Genomic DNA, 18790 nt, shown 5'->3' on the forward strand with positions numbered 1-18790 from the left:
ATTCCATTCTATTGAACGACTTTTTGTGCCCAAGGGGTCGTTTACGACCCGCTGAAAAAAGTGTTCTTCTCGTACTGAAAAGGAAATTCTACTATTACAGGCCTTATATGCAATCATTTATACTTAACATATGTAAAAATCAAAAAAATCGGTGTTGAAAAAAGTTCTGGGCATATATGGGTTAAGGCCTCGGAATAAGATAACATAGCTTCCTAAAAAATTGGGAGACAATATGGATGCCACTACCCAATTTTTCGTCACATGTCATGAATGGGACTGGTCTAATCTTTCCTAGCTCGTGAAGATACAATAATTTTGAAAGGCTCTAACTCTTAACGCTACATTTTATTGTGTTTAACAATACGCGGAAACTGTTCGTTGTCATGCTCATTGATTTCTTTCACCATTTTAAATGAAAACAACATAAAAATGGTGGCAAAGCGACTTAGGGTTTGGCGCGAGCATCACAGCTTATTGGCACAATTAAAAATGTGATTCGAGTGTACAAGATGTTCAAAGTGTTCTATATTTTATGTTTTGTGTTCATTGTGGTGAACAGTAAAGATATGCAGAAGAAGAGGGAGGGGGGGAGGCGGGGGAAGCTCTTCTCGTTCAATACCGTCGATGAGGATATTAGAGTGAGGAAGTTTTCACCTTGTTTTAAGCATACATAGACTTGTTCAGCTTACTCGCAAATGATGTCCTTGAATTAAGGATTATCTTATCGTGCATTAGGACATTAAGACAAAATTAGACTTAATTATTTTTCAGTTATTTTTCTCCGCTAAATATGAAGATTTTCGTTCAATATTCCAGATAGACTTGGATTTTACAGTTCCTTTCATTAGCATTCCGGTGAAAAGAACTATGAATTCAGCACACGGCCTTTTGGTAAGTAATTTTGCGGTTTTTTTTATTAACTACTTTATAACTTCGTTTTAAAGAAATTCAAGCTAATATTTTATTTTACAATACTTTCCCCATCTTTTTATCGTAAAGCACAATGTATATTTGACATCCAATTCAAAACCTCTAAAGGTTGCCCTTAGTATTGAAGAATATGTATGCTCCATTTTTTAAACTTCTATTTAATTCGATCTGTCTCTGTTCTTCAGGATTTCCCATTAGTAAACATCAACCCAGCTTCTCTGGCGCTGGGCGGCGCCGTGGTTTTGGGGACCAGTATCGTGGTACCCTTCCTCCTCAAGTACTACGCGTATGAAGCCAGTGGACGATACGCCAGGAGTGAGTAGACTTTCTTTAATCTATATCTAATTATGGTAATTCAACAACCCATTTAAGGATAATTGAGTGCCTAATATTTTCACTATGTGTAATGATTAAAAAGCTCGTGTGATAGTGAAAATTTATCTAAAATTCTGAATGTAAGGCTTTAAAGGAGTTAGATGAAAAAATCTAGTTACTTGGAAAGCATATTTCACTAAAAGCATATCTCAGCTAATACATTTAGTTACACCCGAAATCACACTCCACATGGGCCACAGCAACTCTTCTTAGATATTCTCTTTCTGGGACGAATAGAGGCACATGATCTCTTGCACCTTGGTTTTGGTGGAGGAGGCTCCACGATGCCCGCGTCCGCTGGTATGTACTGTGTTTCTACGTGAATGAACATCTTCCTCTTTCTCGGAGCCAAGTCGAAGCAGCCAAACGGAGGTGTGTACTCTATGTCCCAAGTCGCATTACTTGACAAAGAACTCAAAGATTCTTCCTGGCAGATGCACTCGGGATCCTTGAACGCAGGACAGCTGTCGATCACTCTGTCTATCGCAGACAGGTCGTTACAGTACACGTCCATGTACGCACACTTGCATATGTCCTCCACTGCTTCTGCCAACGCCTTCCGTATTTCTGCGTCTCGTTGCTTTTTTAATTTGACCATCTTCCGAGCTTCGACTTTCGCTTGCTCTTCTGGGCTCCTCTTTTTAATGATTTTGAAGACCATGGGATCGCAGTCTACGTAAGGGTCTTCATTTGGCATGATGTCAGTCAAATCCTTCAAGGGATTCACCTACAATTAAAAGAACCTTAAAATAAGCATACATTTTTCATAACTTCTATGACTACCATAGCTACTGTTTTACCTGAATAGTAAAAACATCGCCTTTCCTCTGTACTTTGAGTGCTGGTTTGGGTTCCAAAGGTTCTTCAGGCTCGGAGTCGCCTCCGCCTACATCAGCACCTGGTCCCCTGGTCCCTTTCTTCTTCTTCTTTTTATTCTTATCTTTGTCTGGGCCACCTCGTGCAAACTTGAAGGTCATGGTTTTAGCCACGCTTTTACCAATGACGCCCGGTGACCATCCTCGGCGCATGGTGATTGGTGGTTTTCCCTTTAATGAATTAAAATGGTCACTTTATCGACATATCTACACTTTCATTGTTCATTTTAAAATTTGTCATTTATTATTATTTTAAAAGCATACCTTTATGCCAGGCACGTCTGTTGCATTCCACAACCAGCCCATGCTGGCTGGCACAGGTAACCCTGGCCTGTGCACGAAGCAGTGTTTGTGCCCAATACATACTCCTGAAAAAAAAAAGCTTTTTAGGTAAACTTCAGTAGTATACATACTAGTATGTATAAATTTGTCGTGTGCTCGCGTAACGATGTCATATTTGTAGGGACTAGGCCTGCCTTTTACCTGCCCAAAAATTGGCAGATATTTTTGCATAGACATTTGTGCTCATGACTAAGTAAGAACAATCAATCATAAAGTTACTGTCAATCTTTGTTGCGTTATATCCTAGAAAAAATTTAAACAAACCTGGGTAATAGTCTCCGAAAGCGTAGTTGTACTTAGAAGTAGCATTCTTCTTTTTCTTCTTCTTTTGCTTTTCATCATCCTTATCATCTTTCTCGGACTGCATACTGCTTCACGTAACAATAATTTCTAAACAATTATGATTATTTTTAGTGATGATTTCTAAAATTCAGGTATTCTATGGTAAAAATAAAATAAGCCTTGTTCCGTGGTACATAAGTTACAGAATGGCTAAATAGCCATAGCCATTATAAATAGCTTTTACCAGCGATTTCACCCGCATCCCACGGGAACTTCTGCAGGAACCCGGATAAAAAGCCTGTACCTGCGTCGATAAATGGGCTATCTAACTCGAAAAGAATTTTACATTAAATATGGTTTTATTATTAGGTACTGTGGAATTCTAATAAACGTATCACGTAAAACTAAAATTATCTACTTCCAAAAAAATCCGTTTGGATAAATTTTGTATCGATAAAATATGTCTATGAAAACCCTGCCAATTGCGCGTCAGACTCGCACAAAGTGGGTTCCGTAATATCTAAAAGGTATGTATGTTACTTTTTCTAGTTTTCCGTTATTTGTTTGGTATAGCAACAACACTAAATCATGAGTGACAACTATCTAGCTGTGACGGTTCTTGAGATACGGCCTGGTGTGGGATGGACAGACGGACTGCGAAGTCTTAGTAACAGGGTTATACCCTTTCGTCACTATGCCCTAAAAATCTACTTTTATAACCTTCATTCAATGCGATACAAAACAAAAATTAAGCTAGAGCAATTGCATCCTTCATAGTAAGAGAATTTTCCATAACAGCATTATTCAACAAATACACTCTTCACTACGTCAATATATCGGTACTAACAACAACCACACAATATAAACCAGGATATTGAAATAAAACTACTCATCAGCTGTAAAAAAGGTGTAATCAGGTTACAAAATAAAACATCAATGGGATCATGGTTGTTTCTTTTCTTCTTCTTGATACTTTTCCTGAATTGCAGCCTTATGTGAACCGCAGCATGACCTGCCCATAAGAGTCAGGAGTACTTGTTCCTTGTCACAACAGCGCCTCTCCGTGTCTACGTCAAACTGGTTAATGCAACGGAAGTCATTACCTTTCTCAACCTTCATATATTCCTTAATCGCCTTCTTTATTCTTTCGTATTCCTTAGAACAACACACTTTGCCATTATCACTGTAACTGAACGGTAGCGACGGCAACTGAGCGTTCTTGTACATCCTGGCAAATCCGTCTGGTACCGTACATGGCCTGCCCAGGATAGGACAAGGCCCCAGTTGGATGGGAGGCAAGCCGTACGGCAGAGGCGCTGCTTGTTCTTCTTCTTCTTCCAACTTTTGTTCCTCTTCCTCGTGCATCATTGTAACGGGGCAGTTAAGCTTGTGTTTGTAAGACGGACAGTACGGCTTATGTGTTTTCCTAGCAAGTATATTCCGTGTCTCTGATAAGCAGTCGCAATCAATGGTTTTACAAAGAGGGGCTGACTTTTTTGGACTACATCTGCAGTCTTTATCCTCCTGTGTCTCTGAGCAATTATAAACTTGCATTTTACGTTTAGTGTCTCTAGTGTCTGTGTGGTTTCCCGAACTGGTTCCCACATTATATGCCATTGTGTTGTAATTCGTTCCAATGCTTGTTACTTGAGAAGATCTCGGCATTGACGACTTACCAATGTCCAAATTGTATAAAAAGGGAGTATTAGTGCCAGTAGTGAACGTCGTTTCCGTGTGTCTGAGATGTTTGTTGAGAGATTTGTTTCCTGATTTAGAACAACTGCACTCGCCACCTTCCGAATTTTGGCATACATTTTGTCTTGTACCTTTATTGCTGACATTAACTGAACTATTGAATTGCGTAGAGAAACAATTTTCAACTATTGTATCTTGCCCATACATACCCTGCTTACTACGTGGAAACCTGGTGAGGCTATAAACATAACCGACATGCGTATCACTTGATTTAGGTGTGGCCCCTGTACCAAAGTGTTTTTCTTTTTTGTCATGACAAGTCTCACCAGCCAATGCCATACCTTCACAGCCTTCACACTTAACTATCGGAGGAGCCTGGGAGGACTCAGGACAGTCTTCTCTGTGCCAGCGGTCGTCCTTACAGATGCACTTCCCGCATATCCTTTGACTACCGGCAGTCTTCGTTTCTGTGATGTTAGCAGCTTTCGCTTTATAGGTTTCCAGGTTTCTAATATACTTTTTCACCTTGTGCGCTAGTGCACAGTTTTTATTACCACAAGGACCCACAATGTCACCCATTCTAATTTTATCAATTTTATATTTCTTCTTTGGGGCACCATCTTGATCGTTGTGATCACACACAAACTGCCCTTGTCTAACGGTCATTCCACAGCTCTGCAGTTCTGTGCATACCTCTATCTTATTATGTGCAGGATCTACTATATCTGGATCTTCTAACGTGGTAGTCTCATAAATTGAACCAACCATTGTAAAGTTGGGATCGTCGCCTTCAACTCTCTTGCATTGAAACATACTCGGTGCTTTATTAGTTCTAAATACAAATGCCTCTGGATCTTTCATCAACTGTTGGAATTCTGTAATAATGCTTTCCCCCAAAGCAGTCAATCTAAGAATAAATTCGATATTACCAGCTTCGGAACAACAACATTCAGCCCAAATGGTAGTCTTGCTTTTAATCGATAACGGTTCATGAATCTTGCATGCATTTGCGGAGTCTTTCAACATTTGGAAAAAGTGTGAATCCCAGTGCATACTGCCAATACCAACAAATATGTTGTCCTGTTCAGTGTCATCGTCATTCCATACTTCTATTTCTAGTGGAAACTTGCTCAATATTTGTAATATTGTATCTGGGTACGAAGGGAACAGGTATGATTTTCCAACTCTTACTGTTCTTGACCATTGTCTGCGGCCAGTCTTTTCGTCAGTCTCTATAATGTCGTCTTTCTTCTCGTTCACAGCTAGTTGACCTTCTTTAATAATGAACTGCACCTTAGGTCCAAATTTTACTCTGATAATAAGATTCTTATTAGTGGTGGCTTCGTCGTTTTCTTTTACGTATACTGTCACTTTGTCTATGAATATCTCGATCAGGTACATTTGCTCCATGATCTGCCGAGTTCAACAGTTTTGGGTCAGAATATTCATTTCATTTCTTGCATCGAACGTGACAAACGTAACAAATTGAGCAAGAGCAGGTAATTTCTAATGGACTGGACATTCGATATGTCCCAAACAAATAAAACATCAATAGGTACTAATCAAGGGATTGTGACACCATAATGAATTATTTTTGTACATAAAATCACTGTTTTAACGATCAAAATATCATCTACTCAACGATTAACCGGTAAACAATAGTCAAAGTTATGAGGGAAAATAATTTACAAAAGTTAAATGAAAAATACTTACGGTAGTTTTCAGCAAGTTCGTTCCTTGCTAAATGAAGTAATTCATCACTATTGACACTGAAAATTTTATTTTGTAACCCGAAAGATTGTGATGTTTTGTTAACCTTTATACAACTGACATTTTATTGGCAGATGCTGTGCTGAGTCTTGAAAATAGAAGCGAGGCCAGCTCGTTTTTCTTTTAAAAAACGAAAAAAGTTTGGTGTTTGTAACCAGCTTACAATTTTATTCGTAAAGCAAGACTTTTTGGAACTTTATCTTTGATAATATGTCAGTGATATTATTAGTAACTTCTAGCAACCTTTCACAAATTAACACTACTACACACCGCACATCGCACATACCTTATCTATTTTCTATACTTATAATAAATCTGTAGAGAGGTCAATTCTGTACATTGAATATATTTCCAAAAAAACTATTAGGGGGTGATTAGTGATCGATACTGATGCCAAAAATGCAATCAGTAAAATTTTTGTCTGTCTGTCTGTCTGTATGTTCGTTATAGAAACAAAAACTACTGGACGGATTTTAACAAAACTTGGTACAATTATTCTTCATACTCCTGGGCAGGTTATAGAATACTTTTCATCACGCTGCGACCAATAGGAGCAGAGCAGTGAAAGGAAATGTTTGGAAAAAGGGCGAAGTTACTCCATTTTTTAAGCTTCCGTCGCGTGTGCAGCTTTAATGGTTAAAGCTATACAGAAACCATGTACGACGGAAATGTTCTCCTTAAAATTATGTAAAAAACATCCCATGACAGCATATGTCTACCTTTTATGGTTGACTCACAATACCACGTGTAACTCTCGATAGCTTAGTAGTTCGGAGATTTCTGATTATATTTGTCTACTATTGCGTTTCTAACACTCTCACTCACACTAAATAATAAAGGTTAACATTATTACCTATTCAATAAAAAAAGAATCATATAAATCGGTACAGAAAAACCAAAGTTATACATAAAAATACGGTAATAAGCCATCGCGCGTGCATATCATGCTTTAATTAAGGATCATTTTTGTGTAACGGTCGCCGCGCTCGACGCGGCTCGCGGCGCGGTGGCTGCGCGAGCTTCATACAATATTCGGCTGTTGATGCGATTGGTGCGAGTAGACGTTCAGAGTACCTTATTCCCCGACAATAACTGATATTAACAAACCTTGCAGCGCCTCTTTAAATAATATAATTTATTTTAAACTTTCTTTTGTTGTTATTTTATAAAATATGTAGGTATGAATTAGTTGTTTTGGTAGTGTTTATATATTCGTTCAATGATTACAATAATATAATAGTTTACATTTTATTTCTTTTAAGGTGAAGTAGTAATAGGTACGCGAAGACTTAGAATTGGATTGGCTGGTATGGTGTTTAGTATTTCTTCCTCTCTTTACACAAAATCCGAATTTCACGCGTACGAAGTCGCTGGCAGAAGCTAGTATATAGAAAAAATCTCTTCCACATGTGTTTGTGATATCCTCGAAAACTATACGGATTATCATATTATGGTTTTCATAAAAAATAGACTGAGTTATTCGTGATAAAATATCATCATCATCATCTTAGCTATAGAACTGCTGAACATAGCTTACGACATTAATTTTTATTTAAAATTAATTTTCTGATTATCCAGTTCTAGATAACGCAGAATTCGGAGCTGATGCAGTCCTGGATTTCGCTCAGCAGATGATGTCAGGCAGCCACGGGTTCCGAGGCTGTCCCCTCAAGATCGCGTGCTGGGCAGCACAACAGGAGTACGTTAACACAAGAGTGGTCCTCAATCATATTGTGAAGTAAGTTCCTTAATCATCTCTTTGCTGAACGGTAACAGAATTGGGTAAAAGCCTCGAACGTAAGGTCAAAGAGACTTCTCATTGGACCTCGTCAAGGGACTGATTCAGATAGCGGTACACCTATGTATACTAAATTAAATAAATCCCAATAAATTAGACAGTGACTCTATCGGCAAATGAGGTTGATACAACGATATAGGGTCGTTTACTAAAATGGGAGAGAACCAGAGAGTTACAGTATCTGTACTGATATTATAAATTATTATAAAGTTGAAGAGTTTGTTTGCTTGAATGCGGTCCCCGGGAAGTACTGGAAAAATTCTATAAAGATAACCCATATATTGAGGAAGGCCCATACTTTTTATTCGGTGCATTATAGCTTGTAATTTATTAAAAGTTTGCAAAAAGATTAGCAGAACTGTACAAAGATTTGCATCTTTCCTTCCATACGGAGGAATGAACAGTTAACAAAATTACTTCTAAAACTTCCAGCAACCGCCTCCTCTCATCGATGGTGAACTCCTCAGCAGTGGAAGACGCGATGCTGTCAGGGATGCATGGCCGCAGCTGCAGCAGTTACGGGCCCTGCCCGCTGCAGGAGCGCCATCTACCTATACTGATGAACAACCTGGCTGTACTTACTAACACGCCGGGGTTCAAATGAATTTAATAGGATTTTAGTGAAGTCGAAATGGGATTTAAGATAAGACCTTTGGGCCAAACCTATACCAAAAATTAGCGAAAAGAGAAGTTTTAAAAACCTGTCAATTTCGTTATTTAAATGTCTCGTTTCTGCTAACGCAGTGCGGAGAAATTTTATTGGCTGCTTAAAAAATTATCTTCTCAATTTCACTTTAGTAGAGTTCCAGGCCGTATTTATGACCTAATTAGCTGACATTAACATAAGAACAGGGTTTGAGTGATGTGAATATTGGCTTCGTTCATCATCTTCCTTGTAAAACTCTAAATAGTTTTATGATTTATTTTTCTTAAGTTATTAATTTATTGTTGATCTTTTTGTATTATATACTTCTCGCTATCATATTATTTACAAACATTTTATAAATATTAACAATATTAATAACATGGCGTACCTACCTATTTGGTTGTTTGTCTGTAGGTAGGTTCTTATTGTTTTTATAAATTCTTCTATCTCTCCTATAGCTTACTATAGTATTATGTACAAATAATAAAACCATTTCAATAAATAATAATACGTTTTAATAAATGCCACATAATAAATATACAAAACTCATACAAAACAGTGTTTCCCGACTGTACCTGCTCCAAGTTGCGTTCATATCAAAATGTTCCCACAAATAGTTGTCTTAAACTAATATAACTTATTAAATATTATGTTAAACATTTTTATACAACCACTAATATATCGTACAAAATGATTACTTTTCTTGATTGTTGCTGATTTCTCAAAATATAAAAAACGTATCAAAAACATGCTCATCTTTCTTTTTTAATTCCTGAAGTAGTACAGTCGTGCAATAAAACTCATATAAAATCGCGACTTTATCACAGATTGGTTCTGTCGCTATTTATCATTCACTTTTACATTTTTAATTTTGACAGCTGTCATTTGGTAACACCAGATTCGCACCATTTCTGTCCTTCTTTATTTCCGATTTAAAGTCCAAACAAACTAATTTTTGTATTACAAACGAACCAATAAATAGTTCCAAAACGCACTTATCTCACACACACAAGTCGTGCAATTATCGTATCACTTTCTCATAAACTCAGATCTAGATAAAATACTATGACGGTTTAAAAGTATTTTAATTTAATAAGGGCATCATGCTACTTCTATTTAGTCTCACTGCGTAGTCCGCTGGAGTGTGACCCAGGATATCCTTCAAGTCTTTATCAGCCCCGTGTTTCAGGAGATAGGCAGCCGCTTCGGGCCTGTTGCACAGAACCGCCTGACGTGAAAAATAATAGAAAAGTTAGATAATAGGCAATTTGAGACGCTCACTCAGTTCTCTGCATGATAGTTGTTGAGTTGAGTTTTTGATCATCTATTGGTAGGTATATCATGTCATGAAAGCGACTGAACCTTATTTTTGTATTTAAATGTACATGCACATTGCCTCTGTATGACTCGGTGACTTGACCACTACGGAGCACCCCTGAGTTTACGCATACAAAGATAATATGCGTGCAAGTATGGCTTACCTGCTCCCCTAAAATACAGTATTCTATCGGTTTCACTAAGACCCTAGTCGTATGATTCTAAATTCTCAAATAGGAGCAATTTATGAATTGAGTGGGGACAGCGTTCCTATCTAGGGAAAACCAGATTTCGTAAGCCTATACTAGAGGGTTATTTTTCAATTAAATACACGTCATACAATCAGATACCCACCCAGTACCTAAATAGATGCTCAATTATTGAGTTCCTTTACCAACTTGCTAAGTACCTACCCAGAAACAATACCCCTTTGTAAGTATTAATTTATAGCAAATTATATTTAAAACAGTCCATAAAGTAGATAAAGGTACTTAATTAATGAATGAATTGATAAATGAAGAGGCTATAAATCAGCACGTTTATAAACATATAGCTCTGTTTTCCTTATCCCGTATCGGTTTGGATTTCCAACGTATTTTCCACTTGACCCTATGATAAACTGAATGGCAAGTTGTAATGTGCAGACAACGAGGGATTCCCCGGTAAGTGGAGGTAGTGATGTGAAAACTTACTAAATTGAACTCGAATAATTTATGCCGAATAAAATTTGGAATGTCATAGTATGAAAATGTTCTAGTATTTAATTGCAATTTTTTTTTCTGTCGTACGCATTCAACTGCTTAATTATTTCCGGAACATAATTAAAATATCAGTTATTCGATAGACTGGTATCAAACTATGTCTGGTAGTAAATTACCCCCAATAGTAAACAATATGTCAAGCGATTAAAAAAATAAGTTTACACTCTCAAATCCAAGTATTCTGCTTGTGTCTTTCGTAATGTAATAATGAGGGTTTTCTTTGTACCCCTAAGACTCCGAAACTAGGTTCTTAACCAATTTGAAAAAACTGTCAATGTCGGAAAATGCTTTTACTATTCCCGAGTATCGTCTATAGGCTTTATTTTATCAGGGTACGGGTATAAATTTCCCCGGGAGGCGAGAAAATGGCAGTATCAAATACGTAGACAGCACACCCTTGATTCTTACCTTATGCAGAGGACTCTGCTTCAACTCATCAAGCACATCAAACTTAGCACCAGCTACTCTCAGCGACTCCAGCTTGGCGACCGACCCTGACCTGACTGCGGAATTCATGATCTCTTCAATGGCATACTTGTCGGCAATGGCGAGGTGGGCTCCACACTTGATGAGCGTGCTTATCATGTTCAGATCCTCGCGTATAATTGCTGTGATGAGAGGACATTCGCCGGTCCTGTGGGTTTAGGGAATTAGTGGTGAGCTGAATTTTGCTTTGGTTGTCAATGTTTCAGTTATAGGATGTGACCATAGAGATAAAAATCGGAAGCTACTGCAACTAACGTCAATTTTATATAAGTTGTAAGGTAAAAATAAAATTAATTATAAAGGACAATGCCTAAAAACGTCCCCACCCACCAAAAGACTTGAAAGTAGTGTCATTGGATGCGCCTCATTTAATAGATCATTTCTTATTATGGAGACATATTCCAAAAGTATGGGGTTTAGGAACTATAAGACAATTTAGTATCCTTAATAATCAATTAACTTCAAGTTTGTTAACCAATTACTCGGTGTTGGGTGGACCGATTTTGATGTTTTTATTTTTATTTTAAAGAATCTATCTCAAAGTTAGTCTAATTTAATTTTCATCAAGATCTTTTAAGCAGTTTTTGAGTTATCATCGGTTAAAATAATCGGTTTGAAAAGGCAATTCAGGATGTCGTACTCTGTTGGAGTTAGTAAAGATCCATACAAAATCATTAAACTAATTATCATTCTAACCGGTGATAACTCAAAAGTTGCTAAAAAGATCCCGATGAAAATTATATCGGACTAACGTTGAGGCACGTTCTTTGCACTAAAACAAAAATAATCAAAATCGGTCCACGCATCTCCGAGTAATTGGTTAACAAACTTGAAGTTAATTGATTATTAAGGATACTAAAATGTCGTGTATTTCCAAAACCCCATACATTTGGAGTAAATCGTTTTGATAATCATGATATACCTCGGGCAGACATTGCAGTTAGGTAGAAACAACTTTGAGGACGAGGTGAATAGGAGAATTCAGTTGGGTTGGGCTGCATTTGGGAAGCTACGTCGAGTCCTAACATCGTCGATCCCACAGTGCCTAAAGACAAAAGTCTTCAATCAGTGCGTCCTACCTGTCATGACACATGACACTGTCGGTACGGCTGGTTCACAAGTTTAAAGTCGCTCAGCGGGCTATGGAAAGGGCTATGCTCGGCATTTCTCTGAGGGATCGCATCAGAAATGAGGTAATCCGTCAGAGAACCAAGGTCATCGACATAGCCCACCGAATCAGCAAGCTGAAGTGGCAGTGAGCTGGCCATATTAGCCGAAGAACCGATAACCGTTGGGGTAAACGAGTTCTAGAGTGGAGACCACGCCTCGGCAAACGTAGTGTAGGACGTCCTCAGGCACGGTGGAGTGATGACTTGCGCAAGACGGCTGGCAGGAGCTGGATGTGAGAAGCTGAAAATCGATCTCAGTGGCGTGCACTTGGAGAGGCCTATGTCCAGCAGTGGACTGCGATAGGCTGATGATGATGATGATGAATCATGATCTATCGAAGGATGCGCTTGCGATGACACTAATTTCAAGTCTGTTGGTGGGTGGGGACAGGGTCCATACAAAATCCGGCATTGTCCTTTCATTTATATTAATTACAAATGAACAATATTTTTTTAAGATTTGCTCCCGAGATACTAATACGAATTGCAATTGTTACATAAAATATTACATACCTGGTCTTAAAGTGTACATTAGCGCCGTTCTTCAGTAAACACTCAACCATGTCATGCTTTCCATAGAGGATCGCTTCGTGAAGAGGAGTCTTTCCCTCCGAATCCTCTGCGTTGACGTCGGCACCCATTTCTGTAATAAATTACGAAAAAAAAACTATTAAATATCATAGAAAAGCTTTGTAAGTATCGTACATTTAAAAAAAAACTGTAAAGGTCGCCAAGAAAACGTTGAAAAATACAAACAAAATCAACATTATATAACATAAAATATCAATTAATTCTGTACAATCTATACAATAAACTAAAAACCCAACATAAAAAAATATCGGACATAATTATTACATACAACTCAAGGAATTAAACAAAGTCACTAAACAATCGAATCAACTTTTAGTCGATTACTAAATTCGAATGCAGAACTGCAAGCCCATCCCTAAACACCAAAGCAATTTAGAAATACTTATAGCTTACTATTGTGCATCCGGGTAAGCCCCGAGATGCAGTGTTGTATGCAACTGTGTGTCATTGTTAATATACAAACAACAAGTGACTTTATTGTATAATCATATCAAGTACTTCCGAGAACTCGATATATTTAAATAACTCGAGTAGGTACCTACCTATACATATTTGCAGGAAGTATTCTATATATTCTTTTGTCTCAGGATATCAATCGTTTGGGATTGGAAACCAGTTAAATAATAATAGGATCATTATATCAATTCATTTTTTATTCTCAATATGTAGGTAGGCATACATTATACATCTTTGTTTTATGAAATATAGGTTTCTTATAGGTAAATCTAATTGCCGTAAAATTGATACAAAAAAACACGGCAAAACTAGGTTATACTAATAAACAAACAGAATGGCATAAAAATTAAACAATTGATTTCAATACAATATTCATAAAATGTTTAAATGTTAGGCGGAACAACATGTTTTGAATGTAACTATAACTAGGTATAAACGTCAATAAAAAAACTATCAATTATTCTTTCTCAACGTGGTCAGATGTAACAAAATAAAATTACATGATATCATCATCATCATCATAGGACGTCCACTGCTGAACATAGGACTCCCCCTTAGATCTCCACAGATACCTGTTGGAGGCGACCTGCATCCAGCGTCTTCCGGCGACCTTTATAAGGTCGTCATGATATGCTTTACGTATTATTTAATGAGTTAACGTCTCTGAGCCTTTTTTAACATTATGCAATATATGGACGAAGTTCTAACTGTAAATGAAGTGCAAAATAATTGTAAAGTTATATATCTAACGCTAAATAAGTTTAGTCTGTCTGATTTACACAATATAATCTTCATAATGATTTATGAGCCCCGATCAAACTATAATTAAAACTTAAAACTTTTCAGTACAGGGGCCCTAATTCTACCTACTTGTCGTATGCTAAAATGTATCATCAATTCTTAGAATATTACTTGATATATTACGTATTGAAAGCATACAGCTAGTTTTTAAAATCACAGAAACCAATAACATACTTAGGTATTAACTTATCAATAAAAATAACTAATAATAATAGCACTGGCGTGGTTACGTTATAAATATTTATCACAATTTTGAAATACTGCATATATCCAATGAGTAATTCTTTCGTTTGCTCTATAAACATAGTTTTATATAAATACAAATGTAACGTTGTACGTTAATGTCAACGTTTTAAAATACTTGCCTTTTGTTTTTAATCAAAATATTAATATAAGGTGGGTAGAAAAATAAGTAAATTAATGTAATGTCTACCTACGGTTGCGTTTAGAAACGCGTACAATTATTTGTTTCGTTAATTAAGTATTATTTATTTCTTTTACTAAACTGATTAACGTATTTTCAAATTCATATTTATTATAACAACTTGGGTCTAGAAATAAAAATTGTAACTTAGTTAAAACTTAAAAAACAAACAGTACGTAGTCATTATCTGTATCGGTGCAACGGCAAGTTAAACCAAATTGGACTTCACGTCATTGTGATATGGTTTCGATTCTTTTACCTGGACTGCTGTACCAATGCAAATCGGATTCGTTCGCTACTCATTCACGGGCGTGTTCCGTGAGTTTCGTTAGCTGCATTAGCGAACCGACCATTTTTAAAATATCATCACGGAAGACACACGTTCACGCGCTCCTTACAAGCACTCACTTTTGCCAGTCCTTAGTGCGTGACGTTAATCGTGGTCTTAACGGTTTTATTTTATAATTTTGAAAACATATTTTTCAAATTTCGTTTAACTTATTCTCTATATTGTAGAATCAGTGCATCTCCCCGTATTGGGTAAGTGTTGAACAATTCGTGTAATTGCTACCACCCACCTATTGGGTGACCGTTGGCAAATGACTTGCAGATTTCATCTTTTCTTGCTTTGCACATTGTCGCATCATTTGTAGCCTTTTTCATCATCATAAGCAGTCAGGGTTATTCTTTTCATTTGCTTATCCCTGCATCTTATTTTTTATATGTTTTATACATTTTATATAAAAATTACATTTCAGCTGTTCTCTGTAAACTCCGATTCTGACTGTGAATTTGCACACATTCGCCTTAAGCGCACTGAGCTTCTGCTTCCTGCTTCCGCGGCAAACACAGTCAGAGGAGGACAATCAGAAATGGACATTTATTTGAATGGATGTAAATTCCAGGGTCCAAAGTTCGGGTTCAAAGTTCGGCTTAAACTCCGGGCCACGGCTGATCCGTTGGCCGAACGTCGACAGGCACCGAGAGGCACCGTGCACCGATTACCCTCTACCATACTGCATCACCATCTGCGGGTCGTCCACCCTGAAGCGCCTCCTCGGCTGAGCGTCATCACCGGACATCTCTCCACGTGAAGCCAGGACAGTGCTAGCGCGCTTTACCTCCATATAACAAAATTAATTTTGCTGACGGGCATTCGAATCGCGACCTTGGAAATAAATTTTTATGTTCACAATGTGGGGTTTAATTTAAAATCTAAACCGTCCACACGCTAAACGTGACATTGGCGCCCAACGTGGGGCCGAGAGGCACCGAGAGGCACCGTGCACCGATTACCCTCTACCATACTGCATCACCATCTGCGGGTCGTCCACCCTGAAGCGCCTCCTCGGCTGAGCGTCATCACCGGACATCTCTCCACGTGAAGCCAGGACAGTGCTAGCGCGCTTTACCTCCATATAACAAAATTAATTTTGCTGACGGGCATTCGAATCGCGACCTTGGAAATAAATTTTTATGTTCACAATGTGGGGTTTAATTTAAAATCTAAACCGTCCACACGCTAAACGTGACATTGGCGCCCTTTTCGTGGTTTATATTTATATGGTCAGTAATTTTTTTTTTTGTTCTATGGAGGTAGTAGTGCTTTTTGGTGTTTTGTGTGCGTTCTTTATGTTTTTTAGTTTTGTGAAACGTTTTTTTTCTTTTGGTTGCATAGTAACTAAGGTGTACGTCACATTTGTTTTGTAATATTTAACATTTTAAATATTAATCAGTGATTGATATTATCAAAGTGCAGTCACAGTCCTAAACTTGACACACACTAGTATAATTTGCCGTTAATTTTGTTTTTTCAAATTTTTTTTTAGCCGTCATTATAGTTATTGTAAATTACCCACTGTTTCTTAAATAAAATTTTGCTTCGTAGAATGTCTTGCATAAGGTACTATCAACGGCATAATTTGGTGGACACTTAATTTTTAATTTTTTTTTTGGTACTACAGTTAATTTTATTACATCTGCAGTACAGTCGACAGTGTAAATTAATACTTCGTTATTGTTTTTTTTATATAGTTTTTTTTACACATTTTTTTTTTTTAATATAAACGGTACAATCATAAATGTATGTATTGCAAATTACAATTACAGTCGGCAACATTATTTGTCGTTTTTATTAAAAATAAATTTGTTTGTGTATTTAATGTGCGTACACATTAGTTACGAAATTTGCTTTGTTTTTTTATTTTTTTGTTGCAATTTTTTTTTTTGGTTGCAATTTTTTTTTTTTGTTTTGTCACACGCTTATTTTAGTTAACATTCTTCTCCGTGGAAAAACAACCAAGACGTTACTTAGTTAAATTTAAAAATTGTAACAGACGGAGTATTTTTTTTAATTTCTAATTGTTTTTTCACGTTATTGAGTTGTTCAACATTCACCCAATCACTTTTCGCATAATTTTTTTTTTTTTATTCAATCTTTCTTCGCTATGGCTTATCCAGTTAAGTTTATGTCGCTTCAAAAGGCTGAGCTTGAGTACGAAGTCTCTATTAGGGGTGAATCTCCAGCTACTACAGTGCAGGAGTTGCGCAAACAAATTGCTAAGTGTGGGCCATTGTTTCCTTCGGAAGACATCCTCACTAGTCCGTTCGATTCAGCAGTCGACCTTAAAGGAGTTTTGGATGTTCTTGAAAGGGTTAACAATAATTTAGAATCTACTTCAATAGATAAAAACACATTGTTACGGAGTCAAAATTTACTTAACCATGTTTATCACCGTCTTAATCGTATTGCATTTGATGACAAATTAGAGGAGACTTACGACCAATGTGTTGGCCTTTTCAAGAGCACTTCTGCAAAGCTTACTTCGCTTAATGATTCTGCTGTGGACCCTCTAGCTACCACTAGTACGGACTGCTCATCCGTTCTTACTGCGACACCTGTTAATGTTTCCGTCACTTGTGAAGGCAACATTAACAAATTTTCGAAGATAAGATATGATGGCAAGTCTTGCGTACGTGCATTTATTCAACGTTGTGAAGAATTGTGTCAGGCTAAAAATATTTCTTATAATAAAATATTATCTAACGCTACAGAGATATTTATCGGCGAAGCATTGCATTGGTACAGAAGTGTCAGGGATACGATTTCGAGTTGGAACGATCTTACACTGGCGTTGAGACGTGATTTCGATGAGTCTGATTATGACTACAGACTGCTTACAGAGATACGGACTCGTACACAGGGTGAGACTGAAAATATCGTCATTTACTTATCTATTATGTCTGGACTCTTTTCGCGACTTTCAAAGAAGGTGTCAGAGGAAGATAAATTGGAGATAATCCTTCACAATATTCGTCCAATCTACGCGAATATCCTTGCATCTGTTTCGGAAATAAATTCCATTGACGTATTGCGAACCCTGTGTCGGAATTATGAAAATATCCAGTCACGATTTTCTCAATTTAAGGAACCCCCTAAACCGTCCTCGAATACCTTAGCTCCTGAATTAGCATATTCAGGACAATCTAATAGTAAGCATTATTCTAAATTTAATAATAACAACACATATGGTAAAAATTTTCACAATAACAATAGGCAAAATAATAATCAAAATATTTATAATAATAACAAAGGTAATAATAATTCTACAGCTAAATATGTTCATGCAGTCGGTACTCCTAATCCTAATTCTAACCCTAATCCTAAACATAATACTAGTTCTAAAATGCGCTACTGCCCACGTTGTCGCAATAACACACATAATCTAAGGCAGTGTACAAGCAAGGATGTGGTAGTATGTTTTTCTTGTGGTCGTGAGGGCGTGAAAGCTCCTGATTGTCCAAACTGCAGCAAGGATGTTAATAAGGAAAAAAACTAATTACAGAGAACCGTGCAAATAATAAATTTGATAACCAAGAGTGGCAGGATTGGTTACAAACAATTAGGTTATTTTTTAAATCGTATAACATCTACACGGTTCTCGAGGATAAAGGAGACTGTGATGATAGGCCTTATGTATCTGTTCTGATTAACGATCTTACCGTCTCGGGTCTTCTAGATTCCGGTTCCGCGGTAACCATTATAGGCAACAGTGCTCATAACATACTTAAA

The 18790-nt window shown here is 37.1% G+C and overlaps 4 protein-coding genes across 6 annotated transcripts in view; 1 reads left to right on the forward strand and 3 right to left on the reverse strand.

The window, feature by feature from the left end:
* Window positions 1–184: 184 nt before the first annotated feature.
* Window positions 185–9218, forward strand: LOC124640277. Of its 2 annotated transcripts, XM_047177986.1 has the most exons (4): window positions 185–891; window positions 1116–1245; window positions 7848–8007; window positions 8500–9218. In XM_047177986.1, the coding sequence occupies exons 1-4, from the start codon at window positions 868–870 to the stop codon at window positions 8669–8671; spliced, it is 486 nt and encodes a 161-aa protein (XP_047033942.1). In that variant the 5' UTR covers window positions 185–867; the 3' UTR covers window positions 8672–9218. The 2 variants fall into 2 exon arrangements, with proteins under 2 accessions (XP_047033942.1, XP_047033941.1); XM_047177985.1 differs by having other exon boundaries at window positions 185–1245.
* LOC124640276 lies at window positions 1463–2543 on the reverse strand. Its single transcript, XM_047177984.1, has 3 exons — window positions 2445–2543; window positions 2106–2351; window positions 1463–2032 (listed from the first exon to the last, which is right to left on the reverse strand). The coding sequence occupies exons 1-3, from the start codon at window positions 2484–2486 to the stop codon at window positions 1484–1486; spliced, it is 837 nt and encodes a 278-aa protein (XP_047033940.1). The 5' UTR covers window positions 2487–2543; the 3' UTR covers window positions 1463–1483.
* Window positions 3697–5909, reverse strand: LOC124640272. The gene has a single exon (XM_047177978.1). It carries the CDS (start codon window positions 5907–5909, stop codon window positions 3747–3749), a length of 2163 nt encoding a protein of 720 aa, XP_047033934.1. The 3' UTR covers window positions 3697–3746.
* Window positions 9206–18790, reverse strand: part of LOC124640274 (L-asparaginase 1-like) — a 36030-nt gene continuing 26445 nt past the window's right edge. For both annotated transcript variants that reach the window (XM_047177980.1, XM_047177981.1), the window contains exons 11-13: window positions 12960–13089; window positions 11200–11425; window positions 9206–9941 (exon numbers count right to left, since the gene is read on the reverse strand). In XM_047177980.1, coding sequence (XP_047033936.1) covers window positions 9798–9941; window positions 11200–11425; window positions 12960–13089 — 500 coding nt within the window. In that variant the 3' untranslated portion in view covers window positions 9206–9797. The remainder of the gene's footprint in view (window positions 9942–11199; window positions 11426–12959; window positions 13090–18790) is intronic.

The sequence above is a fragment of the Helicoverpa zea genome, chromosome 20, assembly GCF_022581195.2.
Source record: "Helicoverpa zea isolate HzStark_Cry1AcR chromosome 20, ilHelZeax1.1, whole genome shotgun sequence".
NCBI lineage: Eukaryota > Metazoa > Arthropoda > Insecta > Lepidoptera > Noctuidae > Helicoverpa > Helicoverpa zea.